At 47.3% G+C, this 16448-nt stretch overlaps 1 protein-coding gene across 6 annotated transcripts in view; it reads right to left on the reverse strand.

Moving 5' to 3' along the window:
- The window catches only part of cux2b (cut-like homeobox 2b), a 118649-nt gene that overhangs the window by 29581 nt on the left and 72620 nt on the right, over positions 1-16448 (reverse strand). For all 6 annotated transcript variants that reach the window (XM_074637072.1, XM_074637069.1, XM_074637068.1 and 3 more), the window contains one exon: positions 7722-7800. In XM_074637072.1, coding sequence (XP_074493173.1) covers positions 7722-7800 — 79 coding nt within the window. The remainder of the gene's footprint in view (positions 1-7721; positions 7801-16448) is intronic.

Here is a 16448-nt window from a genome sequence, read left to right on the forward strand (position 1 = left end):
CAAAAGTTATCTCCAGATGCTTTTCATATAGATCAGGTCTAGAACGTACTCTATAATATAGATCAGGTCTAGACCGTACTCTATAAAATAGATCAGGTCTAGACCGTACTCTATAATATAGATCATATAGATCATATATATATATATCCTATAGTATAAACACTGGGAGTGTATATATAGTGTATATATAGTGTGTATATAGTGTATATATATTGTGTATATATAGTGTGTATATAGAGTATATATATTGTGTATATATAGTGTGTATATAGTGTATATATAGTGTGTATATATAGTGTGTATATAATGCATATATAGTGTGTATATATAGTGTGTATATATAGTGTGTATATAGTGCATATATAGTGTGTATATATAGTGTACATAGAGCATGGTGAAGTGGAGGCCGGTCTGCAGCCTCCTCACTGTATGATGTGTTATTAGCACCAGGACAAGAGATGGTAAAAACTAGAGAAGAAGAGCCAAGTTGTGATGAAGTCTGACTTGCTAATAGCCAACACATGTTATCAGGACTTTTAATTGTTTTTGCACATTGTGAGCTGCGTTGATATTCAGTTTCATCACTTTGTCTGAGCGATAATGAGGCCGCCACCCTGGAGCTGCTTCCTCGTGGTCACCACGTTGCCGTACTATTGCACATCTCCATGCTGACGGGAGGTGGTTACTGTATGAGCCTTCAGTCCAGGGTGAGCAGCAGCCAAAGTCTGTCAGCAGCCTGGCGGCCCGGCGGACCGCGGGAGGCCCGGGGGAGGCCGGTGCACAGGTTCAGGATGTGTGTCTAGGTGGGTGGGTGGGGGTGGACTAGGGTGGCGTGCGCCAAGACAAGCAGGTGTGTCGGGGCGGTCCGTCTTGGCCCTGTCAGCGATACAGCATCATTAGGCGGTGTGGGCGCAGCAGGGTGCACCATTATGTCTCCCTGGGCCCTGTGTAATTACGCTCTGACATAATTAACCCAGCAAGCCCATTAGCCAAGCATTGGCTGGCTGAAGAGAGAAAAAAACCCTATAATTATTTGTTGTGCGCATGTTAATGAGGCCAGCTGTGTTCCCATCATACAACACGAACAAATTAATTTACAAGGCTGTGCTCCAAGGTTTTTTCTTTTCATTCAAAACACTCTTGTTTTTTTCCCTCTGAGTGGACTTCAAGGTCCATAAACACGCTCCGCCGCTCGCTGCTGCAACAAACAGTAACACTGCTGTAATATTGTTATTGTCAAGAACCAAAACTAGGCTGAGACATCACCAAGTCTTTACTTTCACCTTCACACACAATGTAAAGTGATATATAAGGCCTCCTCTCTTCTACCTGTCAACGATTAGTCTCCATTAGAAACACATTCACAAACATGACTTCTCTGTTAGCGCTGCATTCTGAACCAACCGGCATTTGATATTCAGATAGCGAAGCGAAGTGGCGCTTTACCTTGATGTGGCAGAGGGAGTGAGGAAATACTAAAATAAAAAGATAGGTGGAATGAAAAAACTGATTGTGGGAAGCGACGTCTTTTGTGTGTGAACAAAACAAAGCTGAAAGAGAAACTTCTTAACCTGTTCTCTTTCATAGCGCTTCCATGTCTTTGTTTGACAGACTGAAGGACGGAGAAGAAATGACATCAATACGAAGACATTTGAAAGCTCCGAACAAAGAGTGGAGCCAAGCGAGATGGCGTTTCAAATTAACACGAGACGCTGCAGTGAAAACACAAGAAGCAATGAGATGCACACCAAACTTCACCTGGAATTAGACCAAAAAACACGCTATGACAAATCACAACGAATTAACGTCATCAGATTCACCAGCAGCTCTTCACAGGTTGCACACACACACATTCCTACATGCACACACACACACACACACACACACACACACATCCCTACACACAGACACACTGTGTGAAGATGTTGGTGTGCATTCAGAGCCCAGTCTGTCTCTCTGCTGGTCCCTGTGGGGTCTCCTGCTCCACAGGGACCAGTTGGAGAGGCCCAGCTCTTTTATGAACATAATGCATTATTAAGCACCTCAAACATCTCCTGGGCCTTTGTTTATTACTGCTCTTATTAATCACTTGTGCATAATCTGGTCCCGCCCAGAGAGCTTTCATTTTCCATCAGCTTTTATACGTCCTCATTTTCCGACAGACTGCCACGCTCCTTTTCTCCTCTCATCCTGACTGTAGGTACTCAGCTGCAAAATTACAATGAAGGCAGCTCGCTGTGCCTCGCAGGCCTCTCTCACTGCTGCTTGCTTATGTATATGAAAGGTTGAAGAAGGACAACTATTCTTTATGCATCTGAATGAGTCTGAATTACTAAGGTCAGTGCGTTCTGTTCTGATAATCTCATAGCCGAAGGAAACATCTGAGGCACTTCTAAGCGTCTCGTCCTGACTGGAACAAAAGGCTGCTTGTACTCTGCTCTGCTCTGCAGTACCGCTGGTCACCACTAGCTAGCACTGCTGCCATAACATTACCACCAACACATGCACACACACAGGAGGACTCACACACCTCCACCATGCCGTAGGCCCCGGCACACACACACACACACACACACACACACACTTGGAGGGGTGTATTCAGATCAGATTGTTCAGAGAGTCTCAGCGAGCTCCCCGCTCAGATAAAAGGAGCTGTGTTCTGAAGGAGAGGAGGAGTGGGGTGGATCCTGAGGGATGAGTGTGAGCACTGAGAGGAGGCGAGGAAGAGCAAACACCTGGAGCGTCAGTCTCAGGGCTACGCCCCTGGCGACAGGGCCTTGCTGCTCTCGCAGAGGTGGCAACAAACGCAGACGTTCAAACGCCACTCGCACACACACACACACACACACACACTCACACACACACTCACAGACACACTCCAGCAGAGAAGAAGAGCAAAGTGAGGCGGCGAGGAGGAGAGGAAGAAGAAGAGAGAGGGAGTCAGGTGCATCTGTGGGAAAGCGATGAGTTTGGGCAGAAGCTGCCACAGTTTCTGAGCGTTCAGTGATCAGGACGTGTTTATGTGCACTGATCAAAACGGTGCGGAGGTGAAATAAACATAGTTAGGAAACACTGTTAACAGGCCTCTTTCAAGCCCCAGACAGGTAGGAGTTACAGTGCACAGCATGGGGAGATGTCACCGGCAAATCAAAACAGAGAGCGCTAATGAAACACTCCAGTGGATTGACGTGTCGGCTTAGGGGCCTCATAAAAACCAAGAAATCACTTCAATCACTCGCATCAAGAAGTTATTTCTGTTCACAGTTTACTGGTGAATCATACCTGCCATTGAACAGCAGCATTAACAACAATACCCTGCATTAATAACACTTTATAACACTATCCTGCATTAATAACACGTTATAACACTATCCTGCATTAACGACAATATCCTGCATTAATAACACGTTATAACACTATCCTTCATTAATAACATTATCATGCATTAATAACAATATCCTACATTAATAACAATATCCTGCATTAATAACACTATCCTTCATTAATAACACTATCCTTCATTAATAACACTATCCTGCATTAATAACATTATCCTACATTAATAACCCTATCCTGCATTAATAACATTATCCTACATTAATAACCCTATCCTGCATTAATAACAATATCCTGCATTAATAACCCTATCCTGCATTAATAACATTATCCTGCATTAATAACAATATCCTGCATTAATAACATTATCCTGCATTAATAACATTATCCTACATTAATAACAATATCCTGCATTAATAACATTATCCTGCATTAATAACATTATCCTACATTAATAACAATATCCTGCATTAATAACACTATCCTTCATTAATAACAATATCCTGCATTAATAACACTATCCTGCATTAATAACATTATCCTACATTAATAACAATATCCTGCATTAATAACACTATCCTGCATTAATAACATTATCCTACATTAATAACACTATCCTTCATTAATAACAATATCCTGCATTAATAACACTATCCTGCATTAATAACACTATCCTTCATTAATAACACTATCCTGCATTAATAACATTATCCTGCATTAATAACATTATCCTACATTAATAACAATATCCTGCATTAATAACACTATCCTTCATTAATAACAATATCCTGCATTAATAACACTATCCTTCATTAATAACAATATCCTGCATTAATAACACTATCCTGCATTAATAACATTATCCTACATTAATAACAATATCCTGCATTAATAACACTATCCTGCATTAATAACATTATCCTACATTAATAACACTATCCTTCATTAATAACAATATCCTGCATTAATAACACTATCCTGCATTAATAACACTATCCTACATTAATAACACTATCCTGCATTAATAACATTATCCTACATTAATAACATTATCCTTCATTAATAACAATATCCTGCATTAATAACACTATCCTGCATTAATAACACTATCCTACATTAATAACAATATCCTGCATTAATAACACTATCCTGCATTAATAACATTATCCTACATTAATAACAACATCCTGCATTAATAACACTATCCTGCATTAATAACATTATCCTACATTAATAACAATATCCTGCATTAATAACATTATCCTGCATTAATAACATTATCCTACATTAATAACAATATCCTGCATTAATAACACTATCCTTCATTAATAACAATATCCTGCATTAATAACACTATCCTGCATTAATAACATTATCCTACATTAATAACAATATCCTGCATTAATAACACTACCCTTCATTAATAACACTATCCTTCATTAATAACATTATCCTGCAATAATAACATTATCCTGCATTAATAACACTATCCTGCTGGAATGTCATTCATTGAACTGAGGTGTTATTTGCATTCACTAGTGAGCTCAGCAAAGTGGATAACTGATATGTGACCACATGTTAATGATAGCCAGATACAACAGGTCACATATTGAGCCCCCCCTCCCCCCACGTTCATTAACTCTGCTGTTGGCCTGTTCTGATTGGACCAGACGCCTTAGTGTCGGCACACACACACACACACACACACACACACACACACACACACACACACACACACACACACATCTCAAATGAAATAATAGGAGGTAAAAAACGTCCTGCGATGAATAGTAATAACTGCATTAAGATTAACGAGCACGGCGTGTAAAGAATAATTGCATCTGTCAAAAGATTAAAAATACATGAGCTGTAGCATTTGTTGGGGGACGGTGGGAACTGTTGTGTTTGAGGGGCAGAGAGGAACGAAGTGGGGCCACAGCCAAATGACTGTCCTCTGGTGTACCTGGACTCATCCATTCTACGGTGGGGGGGGGGAGTGACCTTGGACACCAGCAGCAGGATGTACAGTACAGTGACAAACAGGCTCCGGATCCTGCAGGTCCTCCTCATCCAGCAGATGGCTGATGCTGCTGGGGCCCGACATACACACACCTTTAGAGACGGTCACTGTGTCGGATCAGACACTCAATGAGTCCTAAACTGGTGCTGTGACGGGACAGAAAGACATGGCAGACTACAGTTGGACCCTGACCATTAGCTCGCCATCTTCCTACTGGGGGGAGGTTGGGGGGGGAGGGGGGGGCAGATGGCATCATTGGGCTACATCCCATAATAACCTTTCAGCATATTGTAATTCAAGTGCCCTGAGAGAAAACTAGACTTGTGCTCCTCCTCATGGCTCTGTTTTCAGGCTTTAGAACATCTAGCCCGTGACGGGAGACTTTGACCAAGGCTGGTGGGCGGTGCTTGGTATTTCCTCAGCAGATCTCAACATATCTGCCGGGTCACAAACTTTTATCATTTTACAGCTAAACAGTACACTACAAGATGATTCTGGAAACATCTGAGGAGAGAAATAGGCATTACAGTACCAGAATATTGATTCATATTTAATCAGCGCTGCCTAGTCTGACCATTTGGTCGGAGTTGGTGAGTGATTGACAGCTGCTCAGAGACAGCAGACTCCAGATCAGCTCTGATTGGTTGTTTTCCTCGAGTCTGTGAAATCTGGCAGAAGCTGTTAGGAGCACCGGAGGACACCAGAGGACACTGGAAGACACCGGAGGACACCGGAGGACACTGGAGGATCATGATTTTTTTCAGACTACCTGTCTCATGCACTACTGTCAGGATATTGTGACCGTTTTATCATATTTGCTCCATTTCTACCCACTGCAGCTTTAACTGTGTTTAGTAGGCTACAGTGATCCAGTGAAACAGACTCTCTTTGTGAAGGTATAAGGTCAAACAGAGTGTGTTACGTCAGCTGATGTAACCTGACACAAGAAGCTCTACTACTGTATAATGTATACTCAACATGATGAGCACATATACTGTATATACTCAACCTGATGAGCACATATACTGTATATACTCAACATGATGAGCACATATACTGTATATACTCAACATGATGACCACATATACTGTATATACTCAACATGATGAGCACATATACTGTATATACTCAACCTGATGACCACATATACTGTATATACTCAACATGATGAGCACATATACTGTATATACTCAACATGATGACCACATATACTGTATATACTCAACATGATGAGCACACATCCTGATAACTCTGTGGGTAGAAAGAGACGACTGAAGTGATCAGGCACCGTGACAACACCATGTTCTTTACTGACCCATTAAGAGTTCTTGTTGGGTGACAGTGGCCTTTCTTTTTATTCTGACGTCTTTGTTCTTGAACAGAACAACTCTGTACTATTATTCTCTACTTGAGACACAATATGTCCAAGCAGACTCTCCTGGGCTGGAGGTAAGGCCTCCGTATCAAAGGTAGAGGTCACAAAATCAGACTGAACACATCTACAAAGAACACAACGCTGTTTCTTATCAAGGAAATAACTCACAGTGTGTGTGTGTGTGTGTGTGTGTGTGTGTGTGTGTGTGTGTGTGTGTGTATCAAGCAGGGACTTGAAGGAAAAATGGAGACCTTTAAAAGTCACTTGGTTTGTGTGACGCAGACTTTTATCTGGTATTCATTGAATGTGTAAACAGCGTTCTCTGCTGCTGCCACAAGTGTTCCTCTGATCTACGCTGAGATTGGGCCGCGTTCTGCCGCCGTCTCCTGCAACAAAGAGCAATACAGTACACGTGCCCGCTGCCGAAATAACAAGTGAATAAACACACAATACGTCTTTCCTGCGCTCTGACTTACTGCCTCGGCCCCTCTCTCTCTTTTCCCCCATTGGCCTCATCAGGCCCGCGTGGCGCACCGAGCCAGACTTCAGTAGGGATTTTAATTGGCCCTCCACAATCAACAGCAGAGCTCCTCGAGGACGTGTTCGCTCCTCAGCCAGGCTACACTCAAGGACCAGCGCTGCGTTTTGAAGTGGCCTCACGCAGAGTTTTGGAAACCACTCTGAGAGCACAGACTTTGAAAAATAGATAAGAGCCACAGGGTTTTATGTGTGTTCTTCTATCCGTTTGCTGTTGCACCATAAATCTATCCATGGTAAAGAAGAGGACTTTTTGATTCATGCAGGCTCATATACTGTACATGATATGTCCCTGTGTGTATACCTACAGGTGGTGGTGCTCTAGGTTTGATGGTGGAAGATCATTCTAGCAGTAACCTGTGTGTGAGTTAGTGTGGTGTTTCTACTGGTGTTTCTACTGGTGTTTCTACTGTTGGTGAAGATGCACATCTGTGGTCTTAGTGGGAGACTCACCTGGGGCCTCGATAAGCTGTTTGTAGATTCCCAGGAACGCAGACTCGGCCTCCTTGCTGCGCTTGTTCAGAGCAACCACCTGCAGTGGAGAAGACGCCGTTAAGGTAAACAGAGACTGGTAGAATATATGTCATATGTCTAACTAGAATATTTAATATATAATTTAATATATATTAGAACATTTCAGCCATCAAACTTTACAGAGAACAGAAAAAACTTCAAATCTTAATCAGTGGTAATGAGAGCAAAGGTCAGCCTCACAGGATCCCTCCAACAAGTGAAACTAGTAGAGCATGTGTCCGGTATCTTCAGTACGTATAGAAACACTGAGCATACGTTAACCAAAGGGCTGTGTTTCTGACACTGAGAGAAACAAGGTGTAAACTACGGCCATATCCTCCCTGTTTAACTGCTGCGTGCTGCCAGGTGACATTTGGCCTGTTAAATGTAGGCGTCGGCGTGCAAGAGAAGGCTCGCCAGCGACGGCGGCCTCCATCACCAGCAGCACTCGGCACCTGCTATCCTCGGCTCGGCGGGTGATGCAAACCAATTAACGATTCATTAGGAGGGACAAAGAAAGTGAATTAGCCGCCACCTGGCCCCATGGAGAGGGCACCTGCACTAGTGGCTATGTGGGTTAGCGTGCTCCCATCCCAGCTCCCGCTGACACCTCGGGCCCGTTGGTGAGTCAGAGGACGCGCCGGAGCTGCCTCGCCACGTCCTCTGCTCTGCAACACTAAATCAGATCAGGCTGCTCCATAAGCAGACGCAGTTCAGATTATTGTCATCTATTGTCTGTGTCATTTCTGTCACTGTTGATTACAGCCTCTGTCGGATCGGCTCGATGGACTCCACGGCGGCGGGTCAAGTGCGGCGGTGTGGCTGAACCAGGCTGCTCATCATCGCTACCACTGCTCTTCAAAAGCATTCATTTTTGCAAAGGCTGAAAACACTTATGAGAATGGCGGCGGCATGTTGGGGCTGTTTAGTGGGGTTATAAATAAGGTGTGTGGAAAAACAGCGAGGGACGGAGAGCCTTTGATTTACTGGAAATGGCTGGCGTCTTCCCTGGGGAGGCATAACGACAGCATCATGTTTAAAGAAATATCATAAAGATCAAGCAAATCCCCCCATCACTCCCACCAGGAGCCGCTCAGAGGAGTTCATGGAAAATGGAAAAGGCTGGAGCCAATCAATACAGATGCAATAGTGTGCAGCTCTCAGCCAGCTCCCTGCTACACTATGCTGCTGGTTCACTCAGCTATACCCCAATTTAACGCCCCCACCACCCCCGCCAACCTCCATCTAACCCCCACCCAGCTCCGCTCCGCTCTCCTTCCAGGAGATGATGCTAACGCCGGCCGGCCGGCCGGCTCCTCCACCAACTGGGAAAACTAGTTTCCAGCTTCCTGTGTGGCGTTCTGAGTCCATCAGCAGCTCAGGTTAGCTTTACCTCCTTCCTTTACACACCCAGCGGTTAGCTTTACCTCCTTCCTTTACACACCCAACGGTTAGCTTTACCTCCTTCCTTTACACACCCAGCGGTTAGCTTTACCTCCTTCCTTTACACACCCAACGGTTAGCTTTACCTCCTTCCTTTACACACCCAACGGTTAGCTTTACCTCCTTCCTTTACACACCCAACGGTTAGCTTTACCCCCTTCCTTTACACACCCAGCGGTCACCACCAGCCAATAACAAGCCTCCGCTATGACCCTGAACTACATGACCACTACAGCAGGGTGCAAGTCAGCGGTCTGCTGGCTTCCTCTGAAGCAGATCCATCAGATGAGGCTCCAGCTGCAGGAGTAAAGAGCCTGAGATGGTGTGAAGGCTCCATCCTCTCCTGGCCCTCCATCATCCTTTAACGAGAGAACACGGAGATTACCTCCACAATCACACCATTAACCTGCCTACAGACACTAGTAGAGACATCCATCACACGGCTGCCTGATGCCGTCTCACGTTAGCGCCCGCCTTGCGTACAGATACCCACCCCTGCTATCATCAGAGCACTGTGAGGTGTCGTGTATAATACAAGCTGATCAGGGACTCATCTTCATCATCTTCAGCTCACAGGACGTCAGAGGTCTCATACCAACAGACACCAGCAGATAGAGACTACAACTGGTCAACCGTTCCTTCCCCTTTAGGATGCCAGATGTGGCTCCTGCCGTGGCTTCGCTTCAGCTCACAGCACATTCTTTGTTTCCACCCGTTTTGTGATAAAGGATATGGCTACCGAGGGAACGGGCCTGGCCACAGGTTGATTTTACAAGCAGGAGTAAAGCCTGAGGCGAGAGGCGAGAGCAGCAAGAGAGAGACAAAGAAACCTGTTAGCGCTCCTCCATAACTCTTCACGCTGCAACAGAGTGGGCAGAACACCGCCGCTGGGACGAGGCTGCTGGGAAATACTTACTGATAAACCTCTGAGGATACTTACAGTACCGCTAGTGTGTGTGTGTGTGTGTGTGTGTGTGTGTGTGTGTGTGCGTGTAGCATGTGTTGAGGAGAATAAATGATGGGGGGAGAACAAAGCTAGAAGGAAGGAGAGGAAGAGGAGTGAAGGGCTACAGAGAGACAACGCTACAGAAGGGTTCCCATAAAGAGCGCAATTAGCAATTATGCAGTCATCAATTACAATTATCACAACTGGTGATTATGCAATTATCACTCTAAATCATGGTTCTCCCCTCTCTGCCTACCAGCCTGCCTCCCCCGGTGATTTGGTTGCTGGAGGACGGTTGTGATGATGCAGGTGATTAGAGTGTGTGACGACGATGGGGGTGTAAAGACACTGTGTGTGTGTGTGTGTGTGTGTGTGTGTGTGTGTGTGTGTGTGTGTGTGTGTGTGTCATGGCCATCTCCAGGTGGATGTGTGTGGTGCTGTGGCTGGTCTGGGGACAGTAAATGTTGCTTCCACAGTCCCTGAGGCCTCTAAATTACCTGTCATCTTCCCCATGATGCAAAGGTCAGTGCACAATCACAGGGAGTCCGTCCTACTGTGCTGCTCGCTGAGCGCTGGTCCAGCCCACAGGCTGACAGGATGTCACAACAACCCCGGTCCCGCTCCATGCTTATTAGAACTAAGCAGTGGGAAGCCAACGCCACCACAACACCACCTGTCACAACAGCTTCCAGAAGAATCCACTGGATCCCCTCAAACAGCCACTCCTCACTGTTAATATCCCTAAATATGGTCCACGCTCTGCTATATATTATATTATTATATTAAAGGCTGTGTTACGTTGTACTGGTATCTAAAGCATGTTTTTTTCAATCTCATCTTTATTGGTAAATCATCTGATTTTTAATTTTCCATCTTCACAGTGGCCATTTTGAGCATTAATGTACAACATCCACTTCTGACCATTTTTCTTACAGCTTAGTTTCTTACAGAAATCTTATATTAATGATATTTTAACCAATATTTATCCATTCTTAGTCGGGGTGTAAGAAAGTGTCCATACACCTGAGTATCATGATATTATGTGTTGTGATACTGAATCCATTTTTAGTTAATAGTTTATATGCACAGTTGCCTAAACCTAACTTCCTGTGAAGTTTATTTTGAAAGGACACTGTGCAGGTATTGAGCGTATATTGACACGCTGTCCCTGACACGTCCAAGAGTGACGTAAGAGGGTTACCCATACATGGCGAGGGGAACTGACCAGGCGGCGGCACTTGCTGAGTTGGGAGGGAGAATGTGTTGGATTTGATGCAGATGGTGGTGTGTTCTTTCTACTGAAATTAGATTTAAAAAATCACAATATATCGCCTTGCTTACAGTATGGTAATATATTGAATCATAACCCCTGTATCATGATAGGTATCGCATAGCCAGATTACACAGACCTTTTTCCTAGTACAATTCTGGACAGCTCTCTCTTTCTGAGGAGAGGGAAGAGGAGAGGAATGAAGAGAGGGAAGAGGAAAGGGAAGAGGAGAGAGAAGAGGAGAGAGATCAAGAGAGGGAAGAGGAGAGGAAAGAGGAGAGGGATGAAGAGAGGGATGAAGAGAGGGAAGAGGAGAGGGATAAAGAGAGGGAAGGGGAGAGGGGAGAGGGAAGAGGAGAGAGGAGAGGAGAGGGATGAAGAGAGGGAAGAGGGGAGGGATGAAGAGAGGGAAGAGGAGAGGGAAGAGGAGAGGGATGAAGAGAGGGAAGAGGAGAGGAAAGAGGAGAGGGATGAAGAGAGGGATGAAGAGAGGGAAGAGGAGAGGGATGAAGAGAGGGATGAAGAGAAGGAAGAGGAGAGGGATGAAGAGAGGGAAGGGGAGAGGGAAGAGGAGAGGGAAGAGGAGAGAGGAGAGGAGAGGGATGAAGAGAGGGAAGAGGAGAGGGAAGAGGAGAGGGATGAAGAGAGGGAAGAGGAGAGGTGGAAGAGAAGGAAGAGGAGAGGGAAGAAGAGAGGGAAGAGGAGAGGGAAGAAGAGAAGGAAGAGGAGAGGGATGAAGAGAGGGAAGAGGAGAGGGATGAAGAGAGGGAAGAGGAGAGGGAAGAGGAGAGGGATGAAGAGAGGGAAGAGGAGAGGGATGAAGAGAGGGAAGAGGAGAGGGATGAAGGGAGGGAAGATGAGAGGGAAGCGGAGAGGAATGAAGAGAGGGAAGAGGAGACGGATGAAGAGAGGGATGAAGAGAGGGAAGTGTAGAGGGAAGAGGAGAGAGAAGAGGAGAGGGTTGAAGAGAGGGAAGAGGAGAGGGATGAAGAGAGGGAAGAGGAGAGGGAAGAGGAGAGAGAAGAGGAGAGGGTTGAAGAGAGAGAAGAGGAGAGGGTTGAAGAGAGGGAAGAGGACAGGGATGAAGAGAGGGAAGAGGAGAGGGAAGAGGAGAGGGAAGAGGAGAGGGAAGAGTCGGTGGCGAGTGACGGATGAGTGGGTGGAGGAGAGGGCCAGAGGTAAACACTACAGCAACACAGTCTGGATGGTGAGAGACCCACACACACTCACACTTGAACTTGGAAGCATGCAAACACACACACACACACACACACACACACACACACACACACACACACACGTCAGGTCGCACTCAGCAGATGCACACACTACACACACACTACACACAGAGTGTGTGTGAGGGCAGATTTAATCATGGTGACACCCGTCTCAGAGCGGCGGCAGCAGCATGGCGGTGGCGGTGGTCGTCTCTGGATGCCCGGCGAGATGAGCAGTCAGAGCACTGACACACATCTCGTCGCCACGTCAATTCCAATCAGTGGTGGCTGTCAGTCACCACGGACTGACGCCGCCGCTGCTGCAGAGCTGCCGTCTCAGCCAAAGAAACGGCCGAAGCTGACCAATATTCTGTAGTAGCACTGAATACAGAGACAGAATACAGCTGGAAGTATGGAAGACGTAGAGGGACAGACTCAGCTGTGTCTGGACGGACGTTGAGGACATTGTCCAGTATACAGCAGAGAAATGTCGACACAGGTTTAAGACCATATTAATCCCCAGAGAGAGAAGGTAGGGAGGATTTTCATATTCTGTTTATATACAGCTTTTATTGCGTTAACAACAGGAGTCTATAGCCATCCTAGCTGCTAAATGCTAATGTCAGCATGACAATATGCTCACAGTGACAATGCTAACATGCTAATATTAGCAGGTACCATGTATATTTATTCTCATACAACAGTTTGTATGATATCTAATGTCGGTGTATGAAAACAGGCTGACTATGTTCACCACTTTAGTTTTGCGTGTTAACTTATTAGCACTAAACACAAAGTCCAGCTGAGGCTGATGGGAAGTATTGGACACATTAAAATGTTGACCTGATGAGGGCGCTAGATAAAAAGCTATTACAGTTCATCCTGATGGGAACATGAATGTGTGAACCAAAGTTCATAACAATCTATCCAACATTTTCCTAAAAACTATGAATGTCGACCTCCTGGTGATGCTAGGTGAGCAAGCAATCGACCTACCGACCGACTGACCGACCGACCGAACGACTGAATGACTGAACGACCAACCGACCCCAAAGCCATGGCGCTACATCAAGATAAATGACGTAAAGTGTTTCAGTTGAATATGAGAACAGAAAAAATGAGCAAGACCTCGGGTCAGCACCCAGTAGAGAGCGCTCATAATGACCTCAGGTCAGCGCCCAGTAGAGAGCGCTCATAATGACCTCAGGTCAGTGCCCAGTAGAGAGCGCCCATAATGACCTCAGGTCAGCGCCCAGTAGAGAGCGCTCATAACGACCTCAGGTCAGCGCCCAGTAGAGAGCGCTCATAACGACCTCAGGTCAGCGCCCAGTAGAGAGCGCCCATAATGACCTCAGGTCAGCGCCCAGTAGAGTGCGCCCATAATGACCTCAGGTCAGCGCCCAGTAGAGAGCGCCCATAATGACCTCAGGTCAGCGCCCAGTAGAGAACGACCATAATGACCTTTGGTCAGCGCCCAGTAGAGAGGGCCCATAATGACCTCGGGTCAGCGCCCAGTAGAGAGTGCCCAGAATGACCTCGGGTCAGCGCCCAGTAGAGAGTACCCAGAATGATCTCTGGTCAGCGCCCAGTAGAGAGGGCCAAGGATGACCTCAGGTCAGCGCCCAGTAGAGAGTGCCCAGAATGACCTCGGGTCAACGCCCAGTAGAGAGGGCCAAGGATGACCTCTGGTCAGCGCCCAGTAGAGAGTGCCCAGAATGACCTCTGGTCAGCGCCCAGTAGAGAGGGCTCATAATGACCTCGGGTCAGCGCCCAATAGAGAGTACCCAGAATGACCTCTGGTCAGCGCCCAGTAGAGAGGGCCAAGGATGACCTCTGGTCAGCGCCCAGTAGAGAGTGCCCAGAATGACCTCTGGTCAGCGCCCAGCGGAGAGCGCCCAGATTGACCGCATGTCAGCGCCCAGCAGAGAGGGCTCATAATGACCTCGGGTCAGCGCCCAGTAGAGAGTGCCCAGAATGACCTCAGGTCAGCGCCCAATAGAGAGTACCCAGAATGACCTCTGGTCAGCGCCCAGTAGAGAGGGCCAAGGATGACCTCTGGTCAGCGCCCAGTAGAGAGTGCCCAGAATGACCTCTGGTCAGCGCCCAGCGGAGAGCGCCCAGATTGACCGCATGTCAGCGCCCAGTAGAGAGGGCAAGAATGACCCCGTGTCAGCACCCAGTAGAGAGCGCCCAGAATGATCTCAGGTCAGCGCCCAGTAGAGAAAGTCCAGAATGACCTCAGGTCAGCGCGCAGTAGAGTGCGCCCATGATGATCTCGGGTCAGCGCCAAGTAGAGAGTGCCCAGAATGACCCCGGGTCAGCGCCCAGTAGAGAGCGCCCATGATGACCTCGGGTCAGTGCCCAGTAGAGAGCGCCCAGAATGACCTCGGGTCAGCGCCCAGTAGAGAGCGCCCAGAAAGACCTCGGTTCAGCAGCCAGTAGAGAGCACCTACGATGACCTCGGGTCAGAGCCCAGTAGAGAGCACCCAGAATGACCTCGGGTCAGCGCCCAGTAGAGAGCGCCCATGATGACCTCGGGTCAGAGCCCAGTAGAGAGTGTCAATGATGACCTCGGGTCAGCGACCAGTAGCGAGCTCCCAGAATGACCTCGGGTCAGCGCCCAGTAGAGAGCGCCCATAAGGACCTTGGGTCAGCGCCCAGTAGAGAGGGCCCAGAATGACCTCGGGTCAGCGCCCAGTAGAGAGCGCCCATAATGACCTCGGGTCAGCACCCAGTAGAGAGCGCCCATAATGACCTCAGGTCAGCGCCCAGTAGAGAGGGCCCATAATGACATCGGGTCAACGCCCAGAATGACCTCAGGTCAGCGCCCAGTAGAGAGGGTCCAGAATGACATCGAGTCAGTGCCCATAATGACCTTGGCTGAGAGGAGAGCAGATCTTTCCAGATGAAGGTGGAGCTGACGTAATCCCGACGGACGCGGCCCACAGAGCAGCAGGAGAGACCAAACATGGCGGGACATTAAACCTGGATCAAAGGTCCTGTTGTCTCCAGCACGCTGCAGTGCCTTCTGGGTCCTCCTCGCCATCAACAGGCGGCAGAGGCGCCGTTTTGCCCGCCCTCTCCAATAAACTCAAAAGCAGCAGCGCTAACACCTCAAAGTCACGGCAAAGTCAAAGTCAAGAGGCGGTGAGAGAGAAACGGAGGGAAGAAAACAAATCTTTTCTGAATGTCTTTGTAGTTCAAAAGACGGGAGTTGTCATTTTCTTTGAGGTTGCGCTTTCAAATGTTTGATGCAGCGAATGACCTAAACCTTGAGGAAAGAGTGTCTGCTGAAAACGTATCCATCAGGGCGCGGTGGGAGGGAGCGGGGGCGTGCTGAGGCTACGATGAAGGCACCAGTTGATGTGCTGAGAGGGAGAAGCAGCGCTGAGTACACCTGGACTAGATTTCAGAAGAAGAGGAGAGCAGAGAGGAGAAGTGTAGGTATATAAGGGCTAATTATAAAAAGAAAGTGCCCCCATTATCCCGGCGCTGTGCTGCCCCGCTGAACAAAGCTACAACAGATGGGGTGTCACGGGGAACTGTGCCAACGTGAGCCAAAGCCCTGGAGTGGATGGACCCTGGCAAGGGGAGGCTCAGCTGCATATCTGGCCCTCCGACACATGTTGACAGTGTTTCTGTAGCACTGCCTCCACTAGTCAAGGTGAGACGGCGTGACACGACGGGGGGGGGGGGTGAGAGAGAGGGAGAGCTACTCTATGATGGATAGCGCTCTCCATCCACCTCTCCTCTCTCTCCCTCTTAGAAGGCTGGTGACTTTCCAGTGAGGC

Source organism: Sebastes fasciatus, chromosome 6 (genome assembly GCF_043250625.1).
Source record: "Sebastes fasciatus isolate fSebFas1 chromosome 6, fSebFas1.pri, whole genome shotgun sequence".
NCBI classification, from domain to species: domain Eukaryota; kingdom Metazoa; phylum Chordata; class Actinopteri; order Perciformes; family Sebastidae; genus Sebastes; species Sebastes fasciatus.